Source organism: Argiope bruennichi, chromosome 11 (genome assembly GCF_947563725.1).
Source record: "Argiope bruennichi chromosome 11, qqArgBrue1.1, whole genome shotgun sequence".
Taxonomy (NCBI): Eukaryota; Metazoa; Arthropoda; class Arachnida; order Araneae; family Araneidae; genus Argiope; species Argiope bruennichi.
Window position 1 is genome coordinate 41,035,718 of NC_079161.1, and position 26,299 is coordinate 41,062,016.

General features: G+C 31.2%; 1 protein-coding gene across 1 annotated transcript; it reads right to left on the bottom strand.

The window, feature by feature from the left end:
- Nucleotides 1–3,643: 3,643 nt before the first annotated feature.
- Nucleotides 3,644–23,246, bottom strand: LOC129957572 (phenoloxidase-activating factor 3-like). Its single transcript, XM_056069936.1, has 8 exons — nt 23,153–23,246; nt 19,158–19,554; nt 16,206–16,309; nt 14,661–14,752; nt 12,035–12,357; nt 10,471–10,613; nt 5,900–6,111; nt 3,644–3,750 (listed from the first exon to the last, which is right to left on the bottom strand). The coding sequence occupies exons 1-7, from the start codon at nt 23,204–23,206 to the stop codon at nt 5,929–5,931; spliced, it is 1,296 nt and encodes a 431-aa protein (XP_055925911.1). The 5' UTR covers nt 23,207–23,246; the 3' UTR covers nt 3,644–3,750; nt 5,900–5,928.
- Between the last annotated feature and the right edge of the window lie 3,053 nt (nt 23,247–26,299).

The following is a 26,299-nucleotide window of genomic DNA, read 5'->3' on the forward strand; positions in this document are numbered from 1 at the left end:
TATTCATTTCACATGTTAGACTTTAATAATCGAATATTTATTGGCATTTTGGGGGGAAGTTTAAATCATTTCAAGTCCCCTAGCACAATAACACATTCTTACATTTCCTGGCCAAATGTTTGACCCGTTTATGACTAGATACGCGCATCACGGACTGTGGGAACACATGCTTGGAAAAAGAGTTTCCAATGTTGTGTGACTACTCTATACATCACCATTTCATATGCATTAACTTCACTTGCCTGAAAATATACTTGGGGACAAGTGATCAGTCGGAATTTGACCAGTGACACTGTTCCCATAATGTAGATGTTGCTACGTCTGTTATCAACCTTTCATTTGTTGGCCTTCCATATTTGAGAATTTATAGACATTTCGCAAGAAAGGTCGTGCCATATCAGATATATTGAAGCAAAAAAGAATTTTTGTGTTCCCACAGCAGGAAGTATGGCTCCTTTATGACTTATCTATGAGAACAATGCTTCACGAGAATACGTTGCAACAATAAGTACAAAAAACACGAGGGTCGTTCGATAATCTTATTTTTCGATACAACGTCCTTGGAGATTGTATCGAAAGTCAATGATTGCTCAGCCCAACTTTCAAAATATGATGCGTTGTGGCAATCACAGATTTTTTTAGAAAGAAATTTTCTTCTCAGCGATCCACTTTTTCAGTTTTGGGAAAAAAATAATAATCCGGAAAAACGAAATCTAGATATAGGAGGAGTTTGAGTTTGTTTGTGTTTTATGGCACAAAAACCATGGGATATAGGAGGAATGAACTTGAAATCATAAATCGTGTAGTTTTCACAACTTCATTAGGTTGAGCGTGCATTATTGTAGTCAAGAAAAAATCTTCTTTTCTTCGTTAGATGTGATCGTTTTTTTATTATTTAATTGCCCATTTGTCTTTTATTGGTACGCTTGAATATTTCAGTCTCATAAAATTCTTGGAAATTAAAAAAAAGATTCACCTGGGACGTCGTTGACAGAAGCTTTATATTTCCTTGACAATATGTCTTTAACCCAGAGTGATCAATCGCAAAAGCTTTTATTCGTGAACTTTCCTTATGTGTAATATGCGCAGTGCCAATTTAATTTTGAAAGCCATTAATAATTTTGCAAGAGAAAAATATTTTAAAGGACAGACCAGAATAAGAAAAGATGCAAATATTTTTATAAACTGGTTGTGGCCTTGCATAAATTGACACAGTTAATAAACTGACACAGTTGCAGAATTCCGTTATTCCTGAATTACAGCAACGAAATATCATTAGGGACATTGTATGGATGCAAGATGGGGCTCCTCTACACGTCGCCCAATGTGTTCGACCAGTGCTGCAACAACACTTTGCTGATAGAGTCATCTCTAGTAACTTTGCAGTTTCGTGGTCACCGCGATCCCCCGATTCACTCCTATGGATTTCTGGTTCTGGGGTTAACTGAAATCTAAGGTGTACACGCCTGGTCCACGAGATGTGTCAGAATTGCAAGATACCATAACACGTGAAGTTATGCAGATTTCTCCTTTCATGTTATGTTCGGCATTGTTGTCCACAATCTCCCGAATGCAATGCGTTGTCGCCTTCGAAGATGAACACGTTGAAAACCTGTAATTATAACTTTCCATTCCAATAAAAACTTTTTTTCTCTTTCCTCTCTGTGTTGTCATTAGTCCTTTATAATGCTCTTCTTTGCATATGCTTTATGGCGGCAATTTTCGTCACACGCTAATCGTTCCAACGCCATTTGTGGTTCTTCAATACGCTGATCAATTTGCGCAAGGAAAAAGTGGGTGTTGCCATTCGAAAATTTCGAAATTCTCTCACTGTAACCGTAACCGTGAGCTCTGCGTTGTTTAGAATCATCACAATCTCCAGCGCATACCTTCAAACAACCGTGTCTGAAATTTTAGTTCGATTGGTTGAGCGGATAGGCCGCTAGGGTTTCATATATAGGGGAAGTTTTTTTTTTGACCCTCCTGTACATAAATGCTGACTTGAGCCACTTTTCGATGCCTGCATATAAGTTCGCAAAGAGAAAAAAATCATGTCGGATGTTCGTGTTTTAGGGGTCGTACACAAATTAAAAAAGAAAGTAATGATTGAATAAATAAATAATAATTTTGCTATTTATTGGTTCAAAAGTATTAAAAATTTGTAGAAATAATAACTTAAAGGAAAGATTATTTAAAGGAAAGATTACTCAAAGGAAAAATTACATAAATTTTTACAAGTTCATTGACTGTGCTATTTTTAAGTTATATTCTGTAATTCATGATATAAAATTTTAAAGTCATTTTTTACTAAGCGTAGATTTTAAAATTTGTATTTAAAACTAAATATATCAAGCATATTTCATTTCCTTATGATGCAATCCTACGTCACATCATCTGCATTGAAGTTGTAAACATTTGCATTTTAATTTGTGATGCAAACTCTTCACCAACTTTGTTTTAACATATATTTGAGAGTTTCCATAATAAAATTCTAAAATTTTGTATATGACCTTATTAGAGGATGAGGCACATTTTACTCATTGGCAATTTTTTTGTACAGGGTCCGTATAAAAATTTAAATTTTGTTTTTTTTAAAGTTTAATCTCCTGAAAATTTTAATCTATACCATAACATTTTGCACCGTTTTTTTACGCAACTTTGTAATTTACAGTATATGTCTGTGATCAATATTTAAGGAATAAAAGCCATGGTCAAGGTTTTTGAGACATCCTGTATATCAAATTTTATTCAAAAAATTCTTGAGTTATATTTGTCACTGACAGAACAAAGAGACATTTTTCAAAAATGTGTTTTTCGAATTTAGGGAGTTCTAGAATGTGCAGGTTCGTCAAAATCTCGAGTTCGAATTTTTTTCCATGTTGACTATACTTTCTCTATACTACATATATGAAAAAGAAAGAGTCACGAATGAGATTATATTGGATGGTAGATTGAATGAAAATGATAATATTTAGGAAAAAGATTTCCATTTCTGCTATATACTTTGTGTGTTTAAAAGAAAGCACTGATGCGTATGCATGCAAAAAATGTCGTCAAAGAATTATACTTTCTGTGACAATACAAATAAAAACGATGAAAATGGCATTTTTGTGCATATTTTGTTTCAAAGCTAATAAACTATTTGAATAATAGCGATACCATGATCATTAGTTTTGTACTTTGTGTAAATAGCACTTGCCATTCAATAAAATGCCAAAATAATATTTATAATGTCTAGAGAAAGTGTATAATAATTCTCACATTTCTTATTTAGCATAAAAACGCCTGGCATTCTATAAAGGGCTTAGATATTCTATAAAATGTCGGGCTTTCATATATTGCCGATGACACACACACACACACACATGAAACTTATTGGGAATTTTATTTATTCATTTGGCTAGGATTAGTGTAAAATGATTAAAAGACCAAAAGAAAATGAAGGAAAAGAGAGAAGAAAATATTAAAAGAGAAACAAACAAATATAGTCTAGGTTTCATTAAAATGTCTCCTTTAGGAAAAGAAAACTATTTCTTAAGCATTATTTTTTGGGGTGTTTTGTACGGTATATGATTCAAATTGAAACTGATAACATTTTTATCATTCATTTATTTTAATACATAGTAGCATCTAAAGACAAAAAAGTAATTTTGAGCCCATTTTTATAAGTATTATACAGACGATATCCCTTACAAAAAACTGAAGCCTTTTCTTGATACAGATTAAACATTCTTTTGTTCATAACAGCACCTGTAAAAATAAAAGATAATGCTATCAATCATGTTCTTAATCTTTTGTAATAACAAAAAGCACAGAAGAAAAATGTCAAGAGTAATTAATTATATTCTATAAATAGTACAATCAGTACATATTTATAGAGTTTTACAAGCAATGCATAGTTATAAAATAGTATAAATAATTGCATTCTTTAAAAACATGTCATTTTTAGTGACCTTTAAATAGTGTATAGTAATCTTTGCCGATCCCATGAGACGCATTATATCAATATATAGATGTTTCAAATCAATTTTGAGAGGTCTAAAGAAGCTGAACCATATTGATAGTAAATTTAAAATAATTTTTATAAGAATTATTATAAATTCTATAATTAACCTTTCTTAAACATATTTAAATAATAGCGAACAATATATAAAACATTCGAGATTTCAGAATAAAAATACAGAATAAATTTAACATTATTAAATGTACTTCCCTGTATATACTTTAAGAGGAGTTTATATATATGCCGGGTTTACACTCGGGCAGTTATACGACAGCCACTCGGCAGCGCATGCTCAGAAAGGGACTGATTTATGTTTGCCACAATTTCATAAGATAGATTGAGGCATTTCATGCTTGGCTATAAATTACCTTTTTGGCGTTCCTGGATTTTTTTTTCAATGCGTATGGTATTAAAATGACGGATGAAGAAAAACGGTGAAAGTTTTTCAAAAGAAAGAAAAATGGTGAAGTAAAAAAAAGGTCAGCATACCTAAATGATAAAATGAAAAAAATAAAACACACACACACACACACACACACACACACACACACACACACACACACACACACACACACACACACACACACACACACACACACACACACACACACACACACACACACACACACACACACACACACACACACACACAACCTTGCATCCGAAGGAACAAAGAGCAAAAAAGGTTGGAATTAATCTATGATATGTGCTCAATTTATTCACGCTAAAAAAAAAACCCACCAAATTCTACAAATGTATGCGCAGTAAGAAAAAAATACAATACAGCGGCATGTTGTTTTTCCGTCGGGACAATACTTGCCATCGATGCAGCCTTTCTACGATACACTGCCTACAGCCATTTTATAACTGGCCGAGTATAAGCCCGGAAATATTTATTATTAGAAAAAGATATCAGTTTCCGTTTTCAGAACCAGACAAGTACATTTTTTTCAAGATCTTTACACATAATCTGAAAAGTGAAATTCGTCTGCAAAAATTCAGATTTTAATGAAGTCTATGAACTTTATAAAAAAAATTATGGTCTTCAGTTTCTAAGAGACACAATTATTCAAAATCTATAGATGCAAAAACATTTTATAAAATGTAAGATTTTAACATATTTTTTTTTCAAAAAGAAATTTCAATATAGTGATATGGAATCCTTACATTTGTAGTTTTTTGTGTAATTGTATTCACTAAATAAAACATTAGGAAATCGAAAGCTTTCAAGTTTGTTATGCACATAATTATTTGAATAATTTTTGTCAAAACGTCACATTTGAAACAAATGGACACGACAGGTCATTTCAAAAATGGGCCAGTGTGATCCTAAAATATTTTTAAAATGTAAAAATAAAGAGAATTAAAATAAGCATAAAAATGTAGTAAAAAGTATAATTACTTAATTATGCTTATTTCATATTAGATGACTTTTGTAAGGTATGAAAATATATCTTTTAAAGTATCTAAGGCGGGTAGTATCATACATAATTAGAAAAGCTAAAAATTTATTGTTTTTAAAGTTGTCGAATTAGGAGTCACAGTGAAAGATATCTAATCCTCAAAACATAGCTTCATTTTTTAAATACTTCATTGTTTTCAAAAATTTCCATGAGATAAATTATACATCATGGTAATTTCCAAATATGTAAAGGAAGTGTAGGAGATTGCCAAATATCAATCATAATGAGTCACAAGGTCAGTGTGACTGGCCATATGCGAAGGTCGTCGGTGGCTTCATGACTTTCTTTTGACACATTCTTCCCTAGTAATATTATGTTCCTTTACCGTTATGAAATTTGTGTAGTAGACTCACTAGAAAAACTCTATGGATCATTGGACAATATTTCCATCTTAATACGCAGAAATGAAATGAATGCTTTGTTTCCGACTTACTTAATACGCAGATGCAATACATCACCACTTCAGTCTTTTCCAATCTGCGGAAGGTCTTTCACATGGCTTTTGATCCAGTCCAAATAACGGAAGACTTTCGCATAGACAACAGGCATGCCAGGTTTGCATTTAGCTTCCGTATGCCGAGATGAGACACCAAGACTGTAAACTTTAGTGCTAAATTGACCAAAAATAGAAGTTCCTGAATCACCCTAAAAGTAAATATTTAAAATCTTATAGCTTTAAACGAACATTCGTGTATCTCGGAAACAGTTCTAACGGTTTGAATCAAATTTTATATTTAAATAAGGTGTGGTTTTTTAAGTTTATCTATATAGGTGTCTTTCTTGGAAAAACGCGATTTTATGCAAAAAATAGCACAATATTTTTATAACTAACTATTAGAATAACTATATGCAGCTTCCGCTTCGAAGAATGGACAGTGCAATATAGTGATTAGAACAATATGAATGACGCGTGTGTTGTGGGTCCTTGGTTTAAATCATGCTTTTTGCCATTTTTTGGATTTATATTTAATATTTTTGTTTTTAAGTTTATCTATATTGGTATCTTTCCTGAAAAAATAAACGATTTTACACACACAAACTCAAACATATTTTATAACTTTTTTTATATTAGAGCCTTTATTATTTTATATTAGCCCTTATTATTTTATATTATAACTTATTTTATATTAGAGCCTTTTTCTATCTGCTCTCATGCTGACAATGTCATATAACGCCGTCTCGAAATCATGGTAAAACTGAGTGTAATTTCAAAATTATAAGTAAAGATAGAAAAACTGTAAAATGAATTCTGTAATATAGCAAATTGTTTCGAATAACATGTTAAACGAAGTGCATTCATGATTTTTTTTTATTTAAATGACCAATTTATATATAGGTAAGATTGAAAAATATTCGTATGTAATCAGTATGTGATTCGTATCTAAATATTTTCTCCTCCCCCCAAAAAAAATACAATTTTACACACACAAAAAAAAAATGTCAAATGAAGCTCGGTTTTTCAGATATGTTAAAACTAAAGGCGAAAGATCTTCCCTCACGTCAAACAGATATTAATAGTGAGGTTTCGAAGACTGAGACGGGATGCCTAATTTGTAGATTTCATTGCCAAAATAGAGTAAAAATGGAAGATCCTAAATCGGCCTGTTATAAAGAGAACTGCGATATTCTCGACAATGAAAATTGCCGAAACTTCAGTTGTAAATAAAGAAAATTCTTTTTTTTTTCAAATAAAATTCATTACCTGATATAAAATTAGGAACATATAGAGCTAATGATTTATATTAAGCATAAAAACGGCAGAACATATTTGCTTCTTAATTTGGTTTAGTTATATTAACGTCCCGTTTGAATCAACACTAGGGCTATTTTGGGAAGGACCTCGTCATTTTGAACCACGGTCAGATGACGACACCCCTGAGCTGGCACCCCCCTCTCCACACCACACCACACCAGAGCTTCTTAAAGTATTTGTTTTTTTTAGTGACAAATCGAATGTGTTGTGATGCGGTCCCTTTCAAGTTCTTATCATAAACAGGTATGCACCAAAAAAAATAATAATAATTCTGAGTAAAATTCTTATTTTGAAGCGACAAACACTAAAAAATGAAAGAAGTGTGGTCAGCAGTGCCCAGTAATGCAGAAAATGAATATAAAATTATAATAGTGAAGTATTTAAAAAAAGCTTGATTACGCATAGTCAATTATATATCTGATAATTAAAATTCATAATTTAGGTAGCTTATTCAAATATGGTAAAACGCTGACATCTCTAATAGATAGTCAGAATTCAATAAAAAGCCAGCGTCCTGGCATAGGGGTAGTGCATCTTCTCCATGACCTGGGTTCGAGTCCCGGTTTGGGCATGTTTGTTCTTCATCTGTGTCCTATCTGTGAGGTGTGTGAATGTGCCCCCTGTGAAAAGGGGTTGTGCAAGCGAATGTGTGAGTTTCATCTTCATATGAGCTAGAAGTCAGCCTTCGGGTGCACAGGTTTCTTTACCCTCAGAAGCTACTGCACCCCCTTTCCGTGGTAACGCGGACACGACATCATCAATTCAATAAAAAATTTTATATGCTTTAATAAGCTTTTCAATGGTTGCATCAGCATTCTGATGAATCATTTTCCATTCAGGATCACAGAATGACATCAATAAAATTGTTTATTTTATCATACGAATTGGAAATTGAATATCATATGAATTAGAAATTGAATATCATATGAATTAGAAATTGAATATCATATGAATTAGAAATTGAATATCATATGAATTGAATAGAAATGAAAACCAAGTAATTTTACTATACCATCATTATTATTTTTAATTACATTTCGCTTTCAAAAGAGGTTTAATATTGTTGTATCTCTAAATACCTATCTGTAAATGTTCATTTCGTGTGTTCAGATATACAACAGAAATATTTAATCGACTATATCTTAAATTTTTAGAAATCGAAATAATTAGAATTAAAAATGGAGGCAATGTCAAAATCTGATATATTTTCATTAATATCGTAACATCTATTCAAAATTTGGGTCTGTATACATTTTGAAGAAATTTCATTTTGTTATACTATATACGTATATAATATTTGTCATATTATATACGTATATTAGCCGACTTTGGTGATCAGCTTAATAAGCCAGAATGTCGACTTTCTTGGATGTTAAGCTTTAGAATATATTTATTTAAATTTTACCGTGTTATTTGATAAGATTGAAAATATAAACATAATGAAAGTCCTTCTGAATTATTATTAAAAAAAAAGCAGTTTTTTAATCATAATTGAAACACTGACTAAAGTACGAGATTAAATGATTTTATAGAACAGAGTAATTAATTGAATTTCATTAAAATAATAATAATAAAACGTTGTTGCAGATTGAATATCAAATTAAAGTTAAACAATGTTTAAGATCAGAGAAAAAAAATTGCCTGAAATGAAATTTGTATTATTTTTGTGAAATAATATTATCGGAAAATATTGGTGAAAATCGCCAAAAATTTGATAAATTTAAATTAATTTATAAATTTTAAAATGTCCATGGTGCTTTTTTTTTCTTGTCTTCAAGACAATGTGTACCAATTTTGAAAATTTTGAAATCGAATAAAAATTGTATATTTATATATGAAGATATTCGCGCTCTCGCGCGCGTGTGTGTGTACAGGGTGTCTTTGAATTCATGGATTAAACTTTAAGAGAAAGAAAATTGCTTATAAAGAAAAAATTTTCGTATAATATTTTTACAGTAGACGATGTGTTAGTGATGTGCTTTCAATAAAAATGAATTTTTAGAAAGAAAAATATTGAATAATTGTTGAGGTTTATTTAGCTTGAATTGTCAATTCGTCTGCAAAACCATCTTATTGAGTTTGAATGGCATTAAGCGAATTGCTTTCTTATGTACGGGGCTGCGAAACGTAATGGAACAAAGGCCTTATGGTTGTACCATGAATGCTTCTCCAAGAGGACAACACAGGATCACACAATTTTACTTCGTTTACATCGCCAGGTTTGCAAAAACAATTTATTTCATATTTAAAAAAAAAAAAAAAAACGAATAAACGCTTGGTCCTCAGCATTTCTTGTTTTTTTTCCTATAATTCCACTTCCTCCACTTCCGTTCCCATACTGTTATACAATAAAAAAAAAGCTGCTATAAATGTATTTTAACTACCTTTGATGTTTGGTCCATGAATTGACACCCCCTGTATATATATATATATATATATATATATATATATATATATGTATGTATAGGTTCATTATTTAAGAAAAAAGGAATACTGTCTTTTTGAAATTTAAAAAGTATTTGCAGATTAAAAATGAACCACAATTTTATCAGAAATATATTTAAGAAAATTATCCCTGAGAAAATATTTAAAAGTGATTTTAAATTTTAACATTTTACCATTTAATGATATAAATTTCATTGCATCACAATATTTCCTTTAAATTATTATTATTATTATTTAAAAAATAAGCTAATAAAAATTACTTTGAATTGCATTTTAAATTTCTATTTTAATTCATACCTTTAAATAAAGTTCTTTATGTTCAAACCCGTGCTTGAACAATGCTCCAAAACTGGAATGATTCAGTCTATCAAACGGAGACAAAACTGGTAAAGCTATTGCAAACGAATAAAAAACTGTTTTATTTGCAGCAGTTGCTTTAAGCTACGAGGAATCAAAATCATTTAATATTTTGTGCTTTTCCCACAGAAACATCCAAGGAAGTCATTGCGAAAGATTTACACCATCTTGAAATTAGAATTTTTACCTTTTCAGCGACACGTTTTTCATTTCGTGCAATTGTTCTTTCAATTGCAGTAAACTCTTTAAAAATTTAATGTAGGGATGATTTTGAAATAAGAAAATTTATAAAGACTTCTTTATTGCACAGCATTGAGATTTGAACTATTCTACCGCTTTTATTAAAATTTCTGCTTAATTTCAATATATACATATATATATTATTCGACGACTTATTGAATTACGACGAATAAAGTGCATGCCGAATTACGACGAATAAAGTGAATTACCTTGCATGCCGACTGGTTGGTCTCTGTCCCAATGGCGCAGATGATGTCCTTAGGATCGTTGGTGATGGCCTTATACATCTCTTTGCAAACTTTAATTGGAATCTGTTTCACTACGCCCTCTCTCAGCACTCCCCTTGGACCAGCTGGAAGAAAAAGAACATTTAGAAAAATTCCGGGCCTCTAAATTTGACAAAATAATTAAAAACTTCTGATTTTAGGCATCGTAGAAAATATAGCAGATTGTAGAAAATGCAGCAGAAATCTTGACGCGAGAACTATTGCAGTAGGTAGTCTTCCTATACGTATCTATCTACCTATAACGATGAAATGACTGGGGCCGCTAATGACGCATGGAATTTTGACACAGCACACACTAATGCAACATTCATGTATCGCTTTTAATAGTTAGTGAGAGAGAGTAGCTAATCAATGCAAGAGTTCAGCTTCAATAAAATGTTATGGCAAATTTGATATAAAAAATTATGATATAACTCTGCCGTTATGATCCTGGCATTCTAAATGAAGTCAAATGAATTTGACGAGGGCTTAAATTGAGGAATCTTTTCACCAGCAATTTCGAGTGACAATATATTATATATGTAATGACATTTTAAAATCTAATTTAAACTTAATTAATTTCCTAATTTTTAGCTTAATTTAGCCCATATAAAATTCATTCTAAAATGTTCTTTTATTTCCTAATCCGATTCCACCTTTATTATTTAGGCCGTGGTGGCCTGGCGGTAAGGTCTCGACTTGTGAGCTGTAGGGTTTCAGGTTCGAGACTCCATTCCATCGAAGAGCCGACGTGTAAGGGGGTCACTTGCACGATAAATCCGTCAGGACCAAACGTCCTCCCTGTGGTGTGGAGTACCAGTGGTGTGGTACCAGTTCAGGTGTCGTCCTCGTCATCTGAGCGACGTTCAAAATTACGAGGTCCGTCCCAAAATAGCCCTAGTCTTGATTTAAACGGTACGTTAATATAGCTAACTAACTAACCTTTATTGTTTAATTAATTCAACGTGAGTTCTAAAATTTCTGAAGTCGACAAGTTCCCACACTTTCAGTAAAGAGATAAAAAAAACTGTACAGCCAAGCACATGTTTAAGAAGATTCCTATAATTCCCTTATCTAATTCGACACGTGTGAAGAAATACATATCAAATTCTCACAGTATATAATTAGGGGGATAATTATTCCAATAACGTTTCCTTATCTCGTTCTTCTTTGATTTACTCGTCATTTTTGCTTGTACATAAATCATGCCTCCCGGGATGGTGTTTTCACCGTCTTCAGCAACGATTTAAAAAAAATTATGCTTATGCTTATATATATGTGTGTGTGTGTGTGCGTGTGTGTGTGTGTGTTTGTGTGTGTGTGTGTCCGTCCATAATTTACTTACTTGGCCAGTGTTATTCTTTCAAATTGACAATATTTAAATACCCACGAAAAGGGAAATACAAATTATCATATTCAATTGATTTTCAAATCTTGATAAAAGCGAACAGACATTTTCAAATATTTGTAAGTGAGTATTCAAATATTTGTGTTACAAGAAACTTACGTGGTCCTGCCACAGAGCTTTTACCAAAGCCAGCTATTATCAGAGTACCATTCATATTATTAAGATCTGTTTTTGGCAAGCATATGGGCGATGCGAGCTTATCGCACTTTAACGGAGCCGCAAGCCTGATCAGTCCAATGTCATGGAGGTACTTCGCTTTCCCGGGCAATGAGTAAGGGATAACCTCTGCTACTTTAACTTCTCTGTGCCTCCACCGTTGTTTCTCGGGCAACAGACCTACGGTTATTTCTTCTGGTTTGAAGAAACAAACTTCTGGTAAGGGCCCATCCTTCTGACATTCAGGATTCCGCTTTCTTTCATAGCTGAAGATAAAGGAAGCATATTTTATTGAATCATTGAAAAAATACGCTTGGTTACAGAATTTATAACTCTTTTAATAGTGAAACAAAACAGCGACAACAAAAGCAAGAAAAAAAATAAATAAATTGAAATCTCCTTCGCAAATTTCAAGTTATCATGTGAGAACATTATTTTTTTTTGAAGTCACGTGGTATCAATCCGAAAGAAAAACAATATTCTCTTATGACTCAATTAGAGTGCAACATAGTGTAATATATATATTGTTAGTAGAATGCAATATAGTATAATTTATATAGTAATTAGAGTGTAATATATATATATATAGTCTAATATCATATAATATAGTTTAATTTAAATAGTGTTTACTTTAATGTAATATATATTAGAGTGTAATATAGTGTAAAATATTTAGAGTTTCTTGTAGTGAAATATATATTATTATGTAAATAAGAATATTAATATTATCAGCCGACAACTCTGATTAATCATAATCACGCCAAATGAGAAGATTATTTCTAATTAGAGGGTAATATAGTGTAATTAGAGAGTAATATATATAGTCTATTCTGCTGTAATATATATTAGAGTGTAATATAATGTAATATATATAGAGCCTCTTATGATGTAATATATATTAGAGTGTACTATAGTATAATATATATTAAAATGTAAATAAAAATAATAATATAATCACGCTAATGAACTATATATTATCATTCCAAATGAGAGTATTAATTTAAATTTTACTTGCACAATAAATAAATAGAATAGCACACAAAATGGCGTAAAAAGAACAGATCTTAAAGGTGGAAGGAGGAGTTAATACATTAATTTGCGATACCTCGATCAAACGGAAGCAAAGTGGAAAATGCGATGATTGTTCACGTTTTGTAAATGCCACTAGGAATGAATCGCATGAAATAAAAAGTGGAGAAATAGCTTCCGTGGGAGCTGCTGTCAATGTTTTTACCAATAGATAAGAAACAGTAAAATATTGTGTGTGTGTGTGTGTGTGTGTGTGTGTGTGTGTGTGTGTGTGTGTGTGTGTGTGTGTGTGTGTGTGTGTGTGTGTGTGTGCGTGTGTGTGTGTGTGTTTTCGATTTCTCTTTGAAATGGATAGCAGTGGTGGATAGGTAACTATTGATGGCATACTCTTAGGAACTATAAAATATAATTTGGAATAACAGTTGGTGAAATCGGTATCGTAATTACGAATGAGAAATTCTATTGATTTTTTTCTCTAAGAAAACATAAAGTAAAGGAATGTTTTAAAAATTTCTTTTGAGAATGAATTCCGAATAATAGGAAGAATTAACAATTTTAAATAGGAAAATGAATTAAGCATAGAAGTTTTGTATTGTTTACTTATTTTTCAAAATGGGAAATATACATCATGTTAAAATGATCGGAAGTTAAAGGTTGAAAATCACTTTTAACATTTTTATATCTAATGGGCATATAAGTCCCAGAGATCATATTTAATTTTCTATTAAGTAAATAAATCCTAGTAAAAGTTACCATAAAGCAAATCATTTTTTTTTTTTTTTTTTTTTTTTTGCGTGGGGTTTAAAATTTTCGAGTCGAAAGCTTTAAACAATTGCAACTGTCCAAAAATATTTAATACAAAAGTTGTTCGTCTTAATGAGGTACTCATTGTTCAAAAGAAATAACTATCTTCGGGAAATGAGGCACTTAATGTCCAACACAAATAAAAATCTTCGAGAAATGAGGCAATCATTGTTCAATAAAAATAACAATTTTCGAAAAAGTAACAATTTTCTCGAAGTCATGTCATGAAGGCCATTACAACAGGTAAATTTCCTATAAGGAATATATGTAATAAATCTTAATATTTACAATTATTTAGTATTAATCATTGTGTACAAAAAGAATAATATATATTTTTATTTCATTATCAGTTTATGATAATGAAAGGACAATAGAAATTTAATATCAGTAAAATTTTTACTTATGAATATTATTGAATAATATAAATTCAGAATACAATAAACTCTTCATTTATAAAACTCAAATTGGAAAATGCTTTCATGGCAGCATACATAAATTTGATTTTTATTCATAAGATGTAAAATTTTAGAATTTTGAAAAACCCAAGTTCCAATAAAAAAAAGTATTTAGGCGCAGGAAAATAATCAAAAGATATATTGGTAAAAAAAAAATTACTGTATACCTTTATAAAAAAATGCACCCAAAATAAAAATTTGGTGGCTAAACAATTTTCTGTAACTGTGCTTTATTTAAATTAAATAAATTTTCGTACACAAATAATTCAATATTCACTTACTGCGTTAGACAATGAAATGCTGTCAACACAAAAGTTGCTGAAATGATGGCGCCACCACAGAAGTAACCCTGTATAGGCCGAATTATGGCAACCTATACAAATAAATCGGTCATTTAAGACAAGAAATTAAAAACTACATGCACATTATCATACAGAAGAAGAATTTATAAAAAGACTATAAATTATTCTAACCGAAAAATTATTATTTTCACTAGGTTGTCACCACGATTAATTGTTGTCACTTCTCTGTTTTTTGAGTCTTTACAAGGTACACTTCGAAAGATTAACTTTTCACAGAATTATACAGTAATTCACCATATTTTTTGAGAAAACCTTTCATGGAAAGTTATACTCACTATCATTTTTAATTTACTCGAAATATTTCAGAACTATTTTAGGACGTAATTCATAGAATCGGTAATTTACTCGAAATACTTTAGGACGTAATTCCTATAATTAATATTTTACTCGAAATATTTCAGTATGTAATTCATAAAACCAGTAATTTACTCGAAATATTTCAGGACTTAATTCATAGAATCGTTAATCAGTTGATTTAATTTGACCATTTTGCAAATTTCAGATTCAGAATTAAAAACTGTTCTTAAATTAGTGTTTCGTCATCCAAAAGCGAATACACAGATATCCATTGCAGAGGTAGAATACAACAATACTATTTTAAATGCAATAACCAAATTTCGGAAATTGCATGATGGGAATCTTTCTCCTGCATCTTCGTCTAATATTGCTTATTTCAAAATGTTGTTCGAAAGTTGGTTCTTTATTTCATAATTGTGCTCGGACCTCAAGGGCCTGGTGGTAAGATCTCGGCTTCGCGCCCAGTGAGTCTAGGTTTGAAATCGATTCCACCAAATAACCATGGATTTGCTTTGGGTCTGCTGCACGTTAATTCCATCGGTGAAAAACATCATCCCCTTGGTCTCTGGCGCGGAAATTTAGAGAGGGGTGCCAACTCAAATGTGGTCCTTGTCATCTGACTGCGTTTGAAAACTGCGATGTATGTACTAAAATAACCCTAATATTCCTTTAAAAGAGGACTTTAACATAACTAAAATAAACTTATAATTGTGTTCATTTGTAAATGAACGTACTTATTATGCCTTGATACTTTTACATACTATTTATAATATAAATGAACAATAATGCTTAATCAAATTGGATATAACTATCAGATTTTAAATTTACAATTTAATCCACAGAAAGAAATTACATGTGAAATTTTTTAGCTCCAGAGTTTCAAAATCTGCTTTGTAATCAAATTTTTAAGGTTTTTTTAGTTTGAAGTATACAAAGAGAAAAGATTGTTATCGTCCAAAAATTCGAACCCGAGATTTTGATGACTCTCCTCGTTTTAGACTTCTCTGAGTCAGGAAGTCAGAATTTGAGAATTTTATTCGTCTGAAGAAGTTAACACGAAACGCTTTGAGCAAGACAGAAGTCCGCAGACACCCGCATTTTGATATTTATGAAAAGGAAGAATTAGACTGATTATTAGAAATAGAACAATAAACTGTGAAGACTTACTATCCAAGGATATTTGTACATAGGTTGCACAACTGTACCGTCGATCACGAGGTCGTCTAATTGCCCAAACTCCAGGCGACTTCCTCCAATCATCATTCCACATTCTAAAGAAAAGATAATTGTTCTCAATATGCGGTAGGTCCTTAATAATCGTACATAAAACATTACATAGACACGCAGAAAATTACATATACATATTTGCGTGCTCGCGCGCGTGCATGTGCAAGAAAAAGTAATCATAAATACACTTATGTCCCTAAATTAAAGATAACGCAAGTTGAGGAAAAGAAAGAGTTAGAAATAAAACAAGTGTGACTTATTTGTAAAGCCTATTTATTAAACAAAAGATAAAGAGCAAAAAAGATGCTATATGTTTGATATCAGTAATAAAAATTGCAATTTTTTGCTCCCTGAAGAAAATTACTAAAAAAAAAAAAATTAGTTATAAAAACCAATATTACATGGTTGGTATGATGATTAATGCATAGTATGTCTCTCAGACGATGTAATACAGTCCATACAACGTCTAGGATTGTTGAATATCAAATTATCGATCTGATCCTGGGGAATATTACACCACTCATCATGAATGCTCTCCGAAGTTCTGATAGACATATAGGAAGTGATTGACGGGCTGCAACTCGTCGGCCAAGTATGTCCCACACATGCTCGACTGGATTCAAGTCCGGTGAGAATGCTGGCCTGTCTATACGGGTGATATCATCCGATCGAAGGCATTCGTTTACAATGATTGCACGGTGAGGACGGACGTTGCCATCCATAGACACGAATTCTGCGCCCATGGCTCCCCGAAACTAACGTACATGTTGTTCCAGAATAACGTCCCGATAAATTTGACCTGTCATGGTTCCAATTTGAACATGCAGGTCAGTTCTGGAACCCAGAATAATTCCTCACCAAACGAGCAATCCTGCACTGCCGAAATGGTGTCGTTCAATAATATTTCCTTGGTGGTAATGGGTACCTGGCGCTTTCCATATGAAAGTCCGGCGAGAATCAAATTGCAAGCTAACCTGGACTTGTCGTAAATCCCACTATTGCGATGTCCACAATGCATGCTCTCTACTCCAGGCTAACCGCAGGCGACAGTGAGTTGCAGTAAGTGCACCACATCTGACAGGCCTACGAGCATATAGACCAATTTGCCCTAAGCGTCTATACAAGGTCTGCCTTAAAACTATTGTACCAGTCGCTGAAGAGAGCTGACGAGACAGGTCTGACGCTGTGCTCCGTCTGTTTCTTTTGGCAGTAACTGCCAAATACGGGTCATCATTCGGCGTTTTAACTCGGGGCGACCTGTGCTGTAACGTCTACTCACATTACCATCATCGTGGAATCGTTGTCAAAGCCTGGTGATGACACTCTGGGCGATTCCAAGTTCCTCGGATACTTCCAGCTGGGCACATCCACATTTCAGACTGCCGATAATTCTACCACGTAAAATATCATCCAAATGCGTCCTTTGGGTCATAACTATGCGATTATTGCACTGAAAGTCTTGTAAAGCAAAATCTTTGCAAACAATTTTACGTCTTTGCCTGCATTCCTTATACATTACTCTCATACACTCTCGTCATTGGGGCGTACTATCGGTGTCATCTGGTGGCTTCCTGCAATTTGCATATGATTTTTGAAGATGTGCGTATTCATTTTACGAGTTGATATATGTATTTTAAGAGATCAATTTCCGCGTGACTCTGAATTATTCTTAATTTATGGACATGAGTGTATTAAGCTGAAGACAGAAACATCTATGAAAAAGATATATGATTTGCAAATGAGATACTAATAATTGGAAAGTGCTATGTAGCAAAATTAAAATAAACTGTTAAAAAAATGCAGCAATTTAAACAACAACATTTAGAAGTAAATTATTGAGATCGTTTATTTAAATGCCCTAAGACATCAAAAGTAAAAACGCCATAAATAATTTATCATAGGGGAAAGCGATGGATACAATTAAAACGTAAAATAGATTTAATACTACAATAGGGGGAAGGCATTGCCACATATTGTGTTTCAATTATCTTTAAATTTTATTGAAATGCTTATCTGAAAATGGAATTTATGACATTGCTAGGCTATTATTTTATTTAAATTTTGAAATGGTTAACAATAATTTTTGCATAGTTATATTTTTTGTAATTATGGTAGAATAATGTAAAATCATGTATATGTGTGTGTGTATTCGTAATATTTTTAAATCTAAATTAAGCCCTAATTAATTCCCAAAGTTTTATTTTGATTTAAATCATATTAACAGAATTCTAAAATGTTATCTTATTTCCTGATCCAATTCCACCTTTTTTATTCAATAAATGCGGCACGAGCCCTAAAATTCAGAAATCGACAAGTTCCAACACTGCGAGTGAAGGAATAAAAGGGATAAAAATTTGTCAAGCTAAGAGAATTCTTTTTAAAAGATACCTAGACTTTCCTATCCTAAATCGACACGTTCAGAAATCCCTTTCAGAATTTCAAGAATTTTCAGAAATTATGCTTACACACACACACACACACACACACACACACACACACACACACACACACACACACACACATATTCTTATTCTTGTATTTACGAGCCATATTTAAATGCTCTCTTTATTTGGGCTAGTGAATACGAAGAAAAATTTCTGAATACAAAGGATATAGATTTTTTTTCCAACTGAAATAAATATAAAAAAATCTCTGATTTAGACAGTTAATTTTTTTTGATGTAATTTCCCTTAAATCTTCAAAATGGTATGTTATTATGGAAGTCGATTTAGCATTTTTATATGAACTTATTGCACATTGTTTCTGATATAATTACGCCCTTTCTGTATTTTTTGTAATATAATAGCTTTTTTTCAGTTATCTAGAATATACAAATCTGTATATAAGAATCGAACTTTCATTTAAGCATGAGCTTATATATTAGGTACTTACTTAGACACTCTTCGTCATAATATGCGCCATTCCTTCGTCTTTTGTTATAACTTGGTCTCCTTCTGTTTTTAGCAGGTCTTCTTCTTTCACAATCATTCGGGATATTTACGTCTTCACCTTCATCATCATAACCTGGTCTTCTCCTCCTTCTGTGATACTTCGTTACGCTTGTATTTTCATAGTCATCCGCCCCTCTCGTCCTTTTGGATCTATGCGACATTTTTTTTCGGTGTTTAACGCCAATAAACGTTTCATTTGAGTAACGCTGGACACGCTCATCTCGTTGTAAATCACCAGCATGGATTTCACTGTCACCGTCACGGTATGCGTCAACATCACCTTTAGAGTCGATAGCTCTCAGTCTAAAAAGATATTCTTGCCCATCTCTTTGTTCATTCTGCGAATTAAAAGAAATTCGTTAAACAGATACGTCAAACGGGTTATCAGTGCTTAAAAGCACAATAGATTTCATAACGACGTTCCAAACTTCTGATGATATATGCATGCAAGCAATACCTAGCCAGAGGCCGTACGGGAAACTCGATGGGGCCGCCGAAGAGCAACCCCACCTACAACGAAGGAATAAACGACGCTTGCAAACAACAAAGAGCCATCTAGCAAGAATGCATATTGGTTCAGAAAAAAAACATTGCATATTAAATTGTGTAACATTAAGAATGCATTATCTATACTTATAATAAAGCTCAATGTGTGTGTGTGTGTGTGTGTGTGTGTGTGTGTGTGTGTGTGTGTGTTGGCGCTCTACAGGCCAGATTATTTGACATACAGCTACCAAATTTGGCACGTGTACACCTTGGAGGTTGGGAATGTGCACCTGGGGTTTCTTTTTTCGAATTTTTAATTAGAATTTTAATTATTAATTAAAAACTAACTTTCCCGCTAAAAAAATCTTCCATTTTCCCCACCGCCAACTTTTCCGCCAAAAAAATCTTCCATTATCCCCAGCGCCAAACGAGAAAGGCTTCAGTTTTTTTTTCTCCCAATAGTAATGAGGCTAGGGTTAAAATTTTTCGGCGGATTATTTCAATCGGTTCTGTTTATTTTCTTAATGTTTGATGCATTTAAAATTAAACATTGTTAATGAATCAATCTTTTAGATTCATTCTGAAGTACTTTTGAATTAAAATAAAACAGAATAAAGGAAATTAAAAATTTCTAATCCGCATAGCGTTACCCCAACTGGCGTAGAAAAAATCACGTATTTGCGTTACGTAACCGGCGAAGAAAATTCACGCATGCGCATTCTGTTCTGATTGTTGCCATGACAACGTTATCAATGGATGATTTAAATTATTTTTGGGTTAGTTGCATGCTTTTGTAAGTAAATTGTATTTATGTTAGTTATATATTTTTTGTATATGCTTATAGTTTTAAGTACATCGTTTTTTAAGTAGTTTTTTTAAAACCTGTTTTCAACCGTTTATTTTAAACGATTCGTTTTATTTTCTTAGTGTTTGATGCATTTAAATTTAAACATTGTTAATGAATCGATCTGCTCATAATGAATCTAAGAAAATTTTGTTGATCAACTCTTGAGATATTACATAAATTAAAAAAGATATTCTTTAGTGCCCATAAAGTTTAAACGCTGAGTGACTCTATTTTCAGTAATCAGATTATAAAAAAATGCTTTGTTTCAGTAAAAAATATTATTATATTAATTGAAGATAAATTCTTTCCACTTTAATTTAAAGCATAAATTCTACCGTTTTCAACCGTTTATTTTAAACGATTCGTTTTATTTTCTTAGTGTTTGATGCATTTAAATTTAAACATTGTTAATGAATCGATCTGCTCATAATGAAACTAAGAAAATTTTGTTGACCAACTCTTGAGATATTGCATAAATTTAAAAAGTTATTCTTTAGTGCCCATAAAGTTTAAACGCTGAGTGACTCTATTTTCAGTAATCAGATTATAAAAAAATGCTTTGTTTCAGTAAAAAATATTATTATATTAATTGAAGATAAATTCTTTCCACTTTAATTTAAAGCATAAATTCTACGGGTGCTAACAGAAAATGAGAGAGATACATATTACGTTATGACTGAAGGCCTTTATAATATTATGAATGAATTATATGATAATCAAAATTTGAAGTTTTAAAATATTTTGATAAAGAAGCTATTAAAGTAAAAATTGCATAAAATATTTAATTATTAAAATTTTAACGAACATTAAGATTGGCGAACCGGCTGGTCGCCAAAGGCGGCTAGTATACAATAAATTGTTCATTAACTTTTTGCAGTAGGAAAGAAATAAAGACAAGAACTTCGACAAAATAGAATATTTAATGACTGGAATTTTCAAGAGTTCTTCATCGTCAAGAGACATCCAATTAATTTCTTGGCCATATGAGTATTCATTCTCGCCATAGTGAACAGGCTTTGGTCACATGATTTATAGAACCTTCTTCCGTGCCAAAACTTGTGTCAAAGAAACGGCTTTGATAAGCATAAAATACACCATGTCCAGTATATGCTTGGTCATTTAGAATAAGGCTTACAAGTTTACTTAAAGTAAAAAGCTGAGCTATTAACAGTTCAGTTAGCAACATAAAATGAGAATATAAGAAATTAGGTGTCTAATACCGTGGTCCAGAAAAGATTAACAGGGCATTTCTACAAGTATGTTTATGAATGATCAGTATGACTTTGAAACACTGTGAGCTGGACGGATAAAATTTGTTTCATTGTTTCAAAACGAAATTTGTAGATTTGTTTTATCAATTTTAAGCGAAATCCATTCTCAAGAAATCTGTCAGCCCGAAAAGAAGACATATCCTATTATACAGATATTTGATTATCCATATTGGATAGGATTTCAACTAATCCGAATGATTAGAATTTTTGTGTACTAGTATAAAAGGCAATATTAAATTTAGAGACTAACAAATATCTCCGGTGGACGAACCAGTTACCAATAATCAGTAAAAGGTAAAAAAAAAAAAAAAAATTATAATTTTTAAATTTACAAAATAGATTAAAATATTGTATATGTTTATATATTCGATTTGTTATACGTAAAAATATATATTCTATTCTATATTTTACAGATATCATCAGATTATCATGTTTTCGCCTTAAATATTAAACTATTTTGAATTTTGGCTGTAAAATTTAAAAAAAAATGTTGTAAGCAAATATGAGGGGTTTAATATAACAAATGCATTAAAAAATTTGAAATTAAAAGTCTGCTTCCATTATAAATTAGAAATCCATTCAAAATTTGTTTAGGCAAAATTCTGCTAATATAAGGGTATATAACATGATAAAAATGTCAGGTTTATAACTAAAGATTTTTTATCCATGCGACGTCCGAAAACGCAGTTATTATAAATATCAGACGAAGAAATATTTATTCTTTCTGAAAATTTCGAGTACTTATTTAACCCTTTCTAGGGCCGTGGGAAGTGTGCTTCCCACCAAATTTATCAATCTTTGTATGAAATTATGTAAGTTGGCATAAGTTCTGACAAATTTTTTTAGTAGTAAGTCGGAAACTTAGAAGAATCAGTTCTTTATCTTACACAAAATAACATGTCTTGATTTGTTACTTAATTATTAAAATTATTAATTAACCAAATTAATTAATTAATCAAATTAAATTTATCTAATAAGCTAAATGAATCCCTTTTCTTATTCTAATTTCAAGCCTAAAAATATTTTAACATAATATGACTAGAAAAAAATGGTCTTTTAAAGGGTTAAGCAGCGATATTATTTTCTTCTTTTTACATAAATGTATTCGTAAATAATAAACTGTCAATTCTGTACATTATCATCCAATGTATATTTAAATAATAAATTGTTAATTCTGTACAGTTAATATCCACTGTACTCTTAAATAGTAAATTGTTAATTCTGTACAATTAACATCCATTGTATTCTTAAATAATATATGATATAGAAAACGGTTTTGAAGCATGGTCTTAATATAGTCAAAACTAGAATTTAAAAAAATATTGTACTCACATTACTTAAAGATGCGGCTATTAAAAGTGCAGACAAAACAGTGAATAACAGCATAGTTTTGGAAACGCAATTAGAAAAATATTGAAAGAAAATGTTTCCGAACTGAGCCAAATGAAAAAGTGGAAAAATATCAAGAAGAATTACATTTTTATTACTACTAATTAGAAACTTTCGGCAAACATCAATAAAATATACGATGTTTTTCGCTTCGTAGAGTTATTCTCAGAATAAAACGTGACATTTCAATCAGTTCCATAGAAACGATGAATTTGCATAAAGAGAATTTCTGAGAAACTTCCCTTTTCCTATTAATTTATAATGGATAAACTTTATCAAATCAAAGTTGCCATAACATTTTCTTGAAATTAGTTGGTTTTAGTGAGAAAAATATAAATAAAAAAATTAGCCATCTGTTTTGTTTTGTCTATATTGAAAATGCTGTTTTGTCTAGAATTTTAACAATTATTTGTTTAAAATTCACACGAAATCTACATTATTTCGGAGTTTTAATTTTATTTTAGCACTGAATGATTTTATTATTACTGTTCAATAAAACGTACAATCATCACTTGTTCATATTTTGAAACAAGTTTTGAATTCGAATATTTTAAAGCATTACGTTTTATAGAATAATTAATTCAAAATGACTACAAATGCGGAAAAAATCTTCTGCGTGAGTCAAAAGTTTCTCGTATACACTCTAATAAAGGTGTTATTTCAAACAACACCTTGCACAGTATTGGCGTACAATAGTTCAGAAATATTAACTTTTGGGATGAATTTAGCATTTTTACTGACTCTATCGTGTAATTCTTGACGAGTTTCTTTGGTGATTAATGCCTGGCATGTAATTAATAGTATCCGCAAATCGAATTTGGGTTTTAGACGTGTTTTTTCCAACCGATTGAAACAAAAAATTAGACACAAAGTCCTATATGAAATTTTATACATCCTTGGGTTTTTTAATTTATATCATTTACACGTTACTGAATGCACAGACCGACAGATGCTCAACCCCTTGTGGGATTTGTCTCAAAATTTGATAGGTTTCTACCCTATATATGATAAATCTGTGTATCAAATTTTATCTATCTATTATCTTTGTTTTACAGTCCTTCTGTTAACATATATTCAGATAGCCAGTTTGACAGATTTTTTTAACGGATTTTGCTCAATAATCTTCGATAAAAATCTACAAATTTGACATAAAGTCGTATACCAAATTGAACCAGCCTAGCTCAAAGCATTATTGAGTTATTTTTGTCACAGACAGATATTTTCTAAGAATGTATTTTTCGAACTCGAGACGCGGAGATTCTTAAAAATCTCGTGTTCGAATTTTTTGAGGAGGTACGATACTTCCTCTACATTTCGTAAGTAAGAAAGCAAAAAGTATGCGGTTATACCTAGAATTGCATAATCCATGCTTTTTTGAATAACAAATAATTTTGCTATTGTTATTTTTAAATATTTGTTCCAAATATCTTTTATTTCAATCATATTATTAATTAAAAATTATTACTTAATATTAAATATAAAATTTATTCATTGTAATTAATACTTAATTTACTAATTTAAGTAACGTGTGATTAAATTAATTTATCTATTTCAACTTACTTCTTAAATTTGATTTTTTTTCTCAAAAATATTTATTTAATTTCTTTATAGGAGTAAACCATTTCCTGAAAAATTTGAATTAAATATATATGCCATTTCTTTAAATTGTTTACTTTAGTTCTGTATTCTACCAATAATAACGGAATATATGCAAAGTCAAGTCGCAAGCAATTAAAAAAGATTTGTATGGAATAGTGCATCATCAAATGCGAATATTGGAAAGTCAAGTTTACTCTTATGAAGTGGAGCGGCGACTTCACACTTTCCAGTGAAGTCACCGCTCCGATAAATTTCAGTGATATGCAATTCAATGATAATTCCAAGAATAACCGGTCCGTTCACTTTTCAACCCATTCACAGATTTCTCCTTTTCTATTTTGTTCGAGAGCTTCCATTGGGCAGATCGCATCGATTGTTACTTTCCAGTGAAGTCACCGTTCCGGTAAATTTCAGTGATATCGTATTGATTGTTACTTAATATCGTGATCCAAAACCAGTAAGATCGTATCAAGGATTTGAATCACACCCCTCTTTGAAAAGTATTGATCACTGGTATTTGTGACTTTATGGTATTGGTTACGTAATAATTCGTAATAGCTCGTAAAATATTCGTCATCCCTAGTTTCAAATCCGTGATATTCCATTCCCGCAGTTGAGACTTCATTGCCTTTAAGTATGTTCACATGAAATCATAAATGAATATTTAATCACTAATCGTCGAGATAGAAACCTATTAAACCGATAAGAAAATTATATTAAAAAATCCTTCCCGCATGGTCTCTAGCTAGATCGAGGCATTGCTTGGAATATTAAAAAATCAAAAATTCTGAAAATAATTAAATAACAGTCATTGTGGACATACTGATAGATGACATTATATTTTTATACATTAAACAATACTTTTTCTATACCTTATTCAACTACTGTGCTTTGTTTGTTGTAATGCTAAGCAAATTTGTTTTTTTTATCAGTTTAATTTTAAGCCGAATTGAGGACATCACAATGGTAATTGAATTTTAACTTTGATATATCGGTTCTCTGTTAATAAATTAATAATGATCAAAATAACCTTTCCCATCTAAACAATGCAAGGACACTGAACTATGCTTTTTCATCCTTTCAGGGTCCTAAGATTTTAAACCCTATTATTCATATTCTCTACTTTATTTAATCAATTAATCATACAATAAAAAATTTTAGACAAAAGAAAATCTATAAAACATTAATAAAAAGATCTAAGATCTTAAAAATATCTCATGCTCATATAAAATTTAATTCTCTTGCTCGAGATACCAATATCTGTATATTTGCATAGAATATTACTTTTAATTTCATTGAAATAGGCTGACGTTCCATTATGAAATTATTGTAGGAAAAGTTACTTCATCAGAAGATATTCCTTGCTTTGTTTAATGTAGTTAAGTAGTGGAAAACTTAGTGTTACCCATGAAGTTCACTCGTAATCTTTTCGCCCATTTAGCTAGTAATATTAGTTTGTTCGGATATCTACTTCTGAATCATCGGATATTT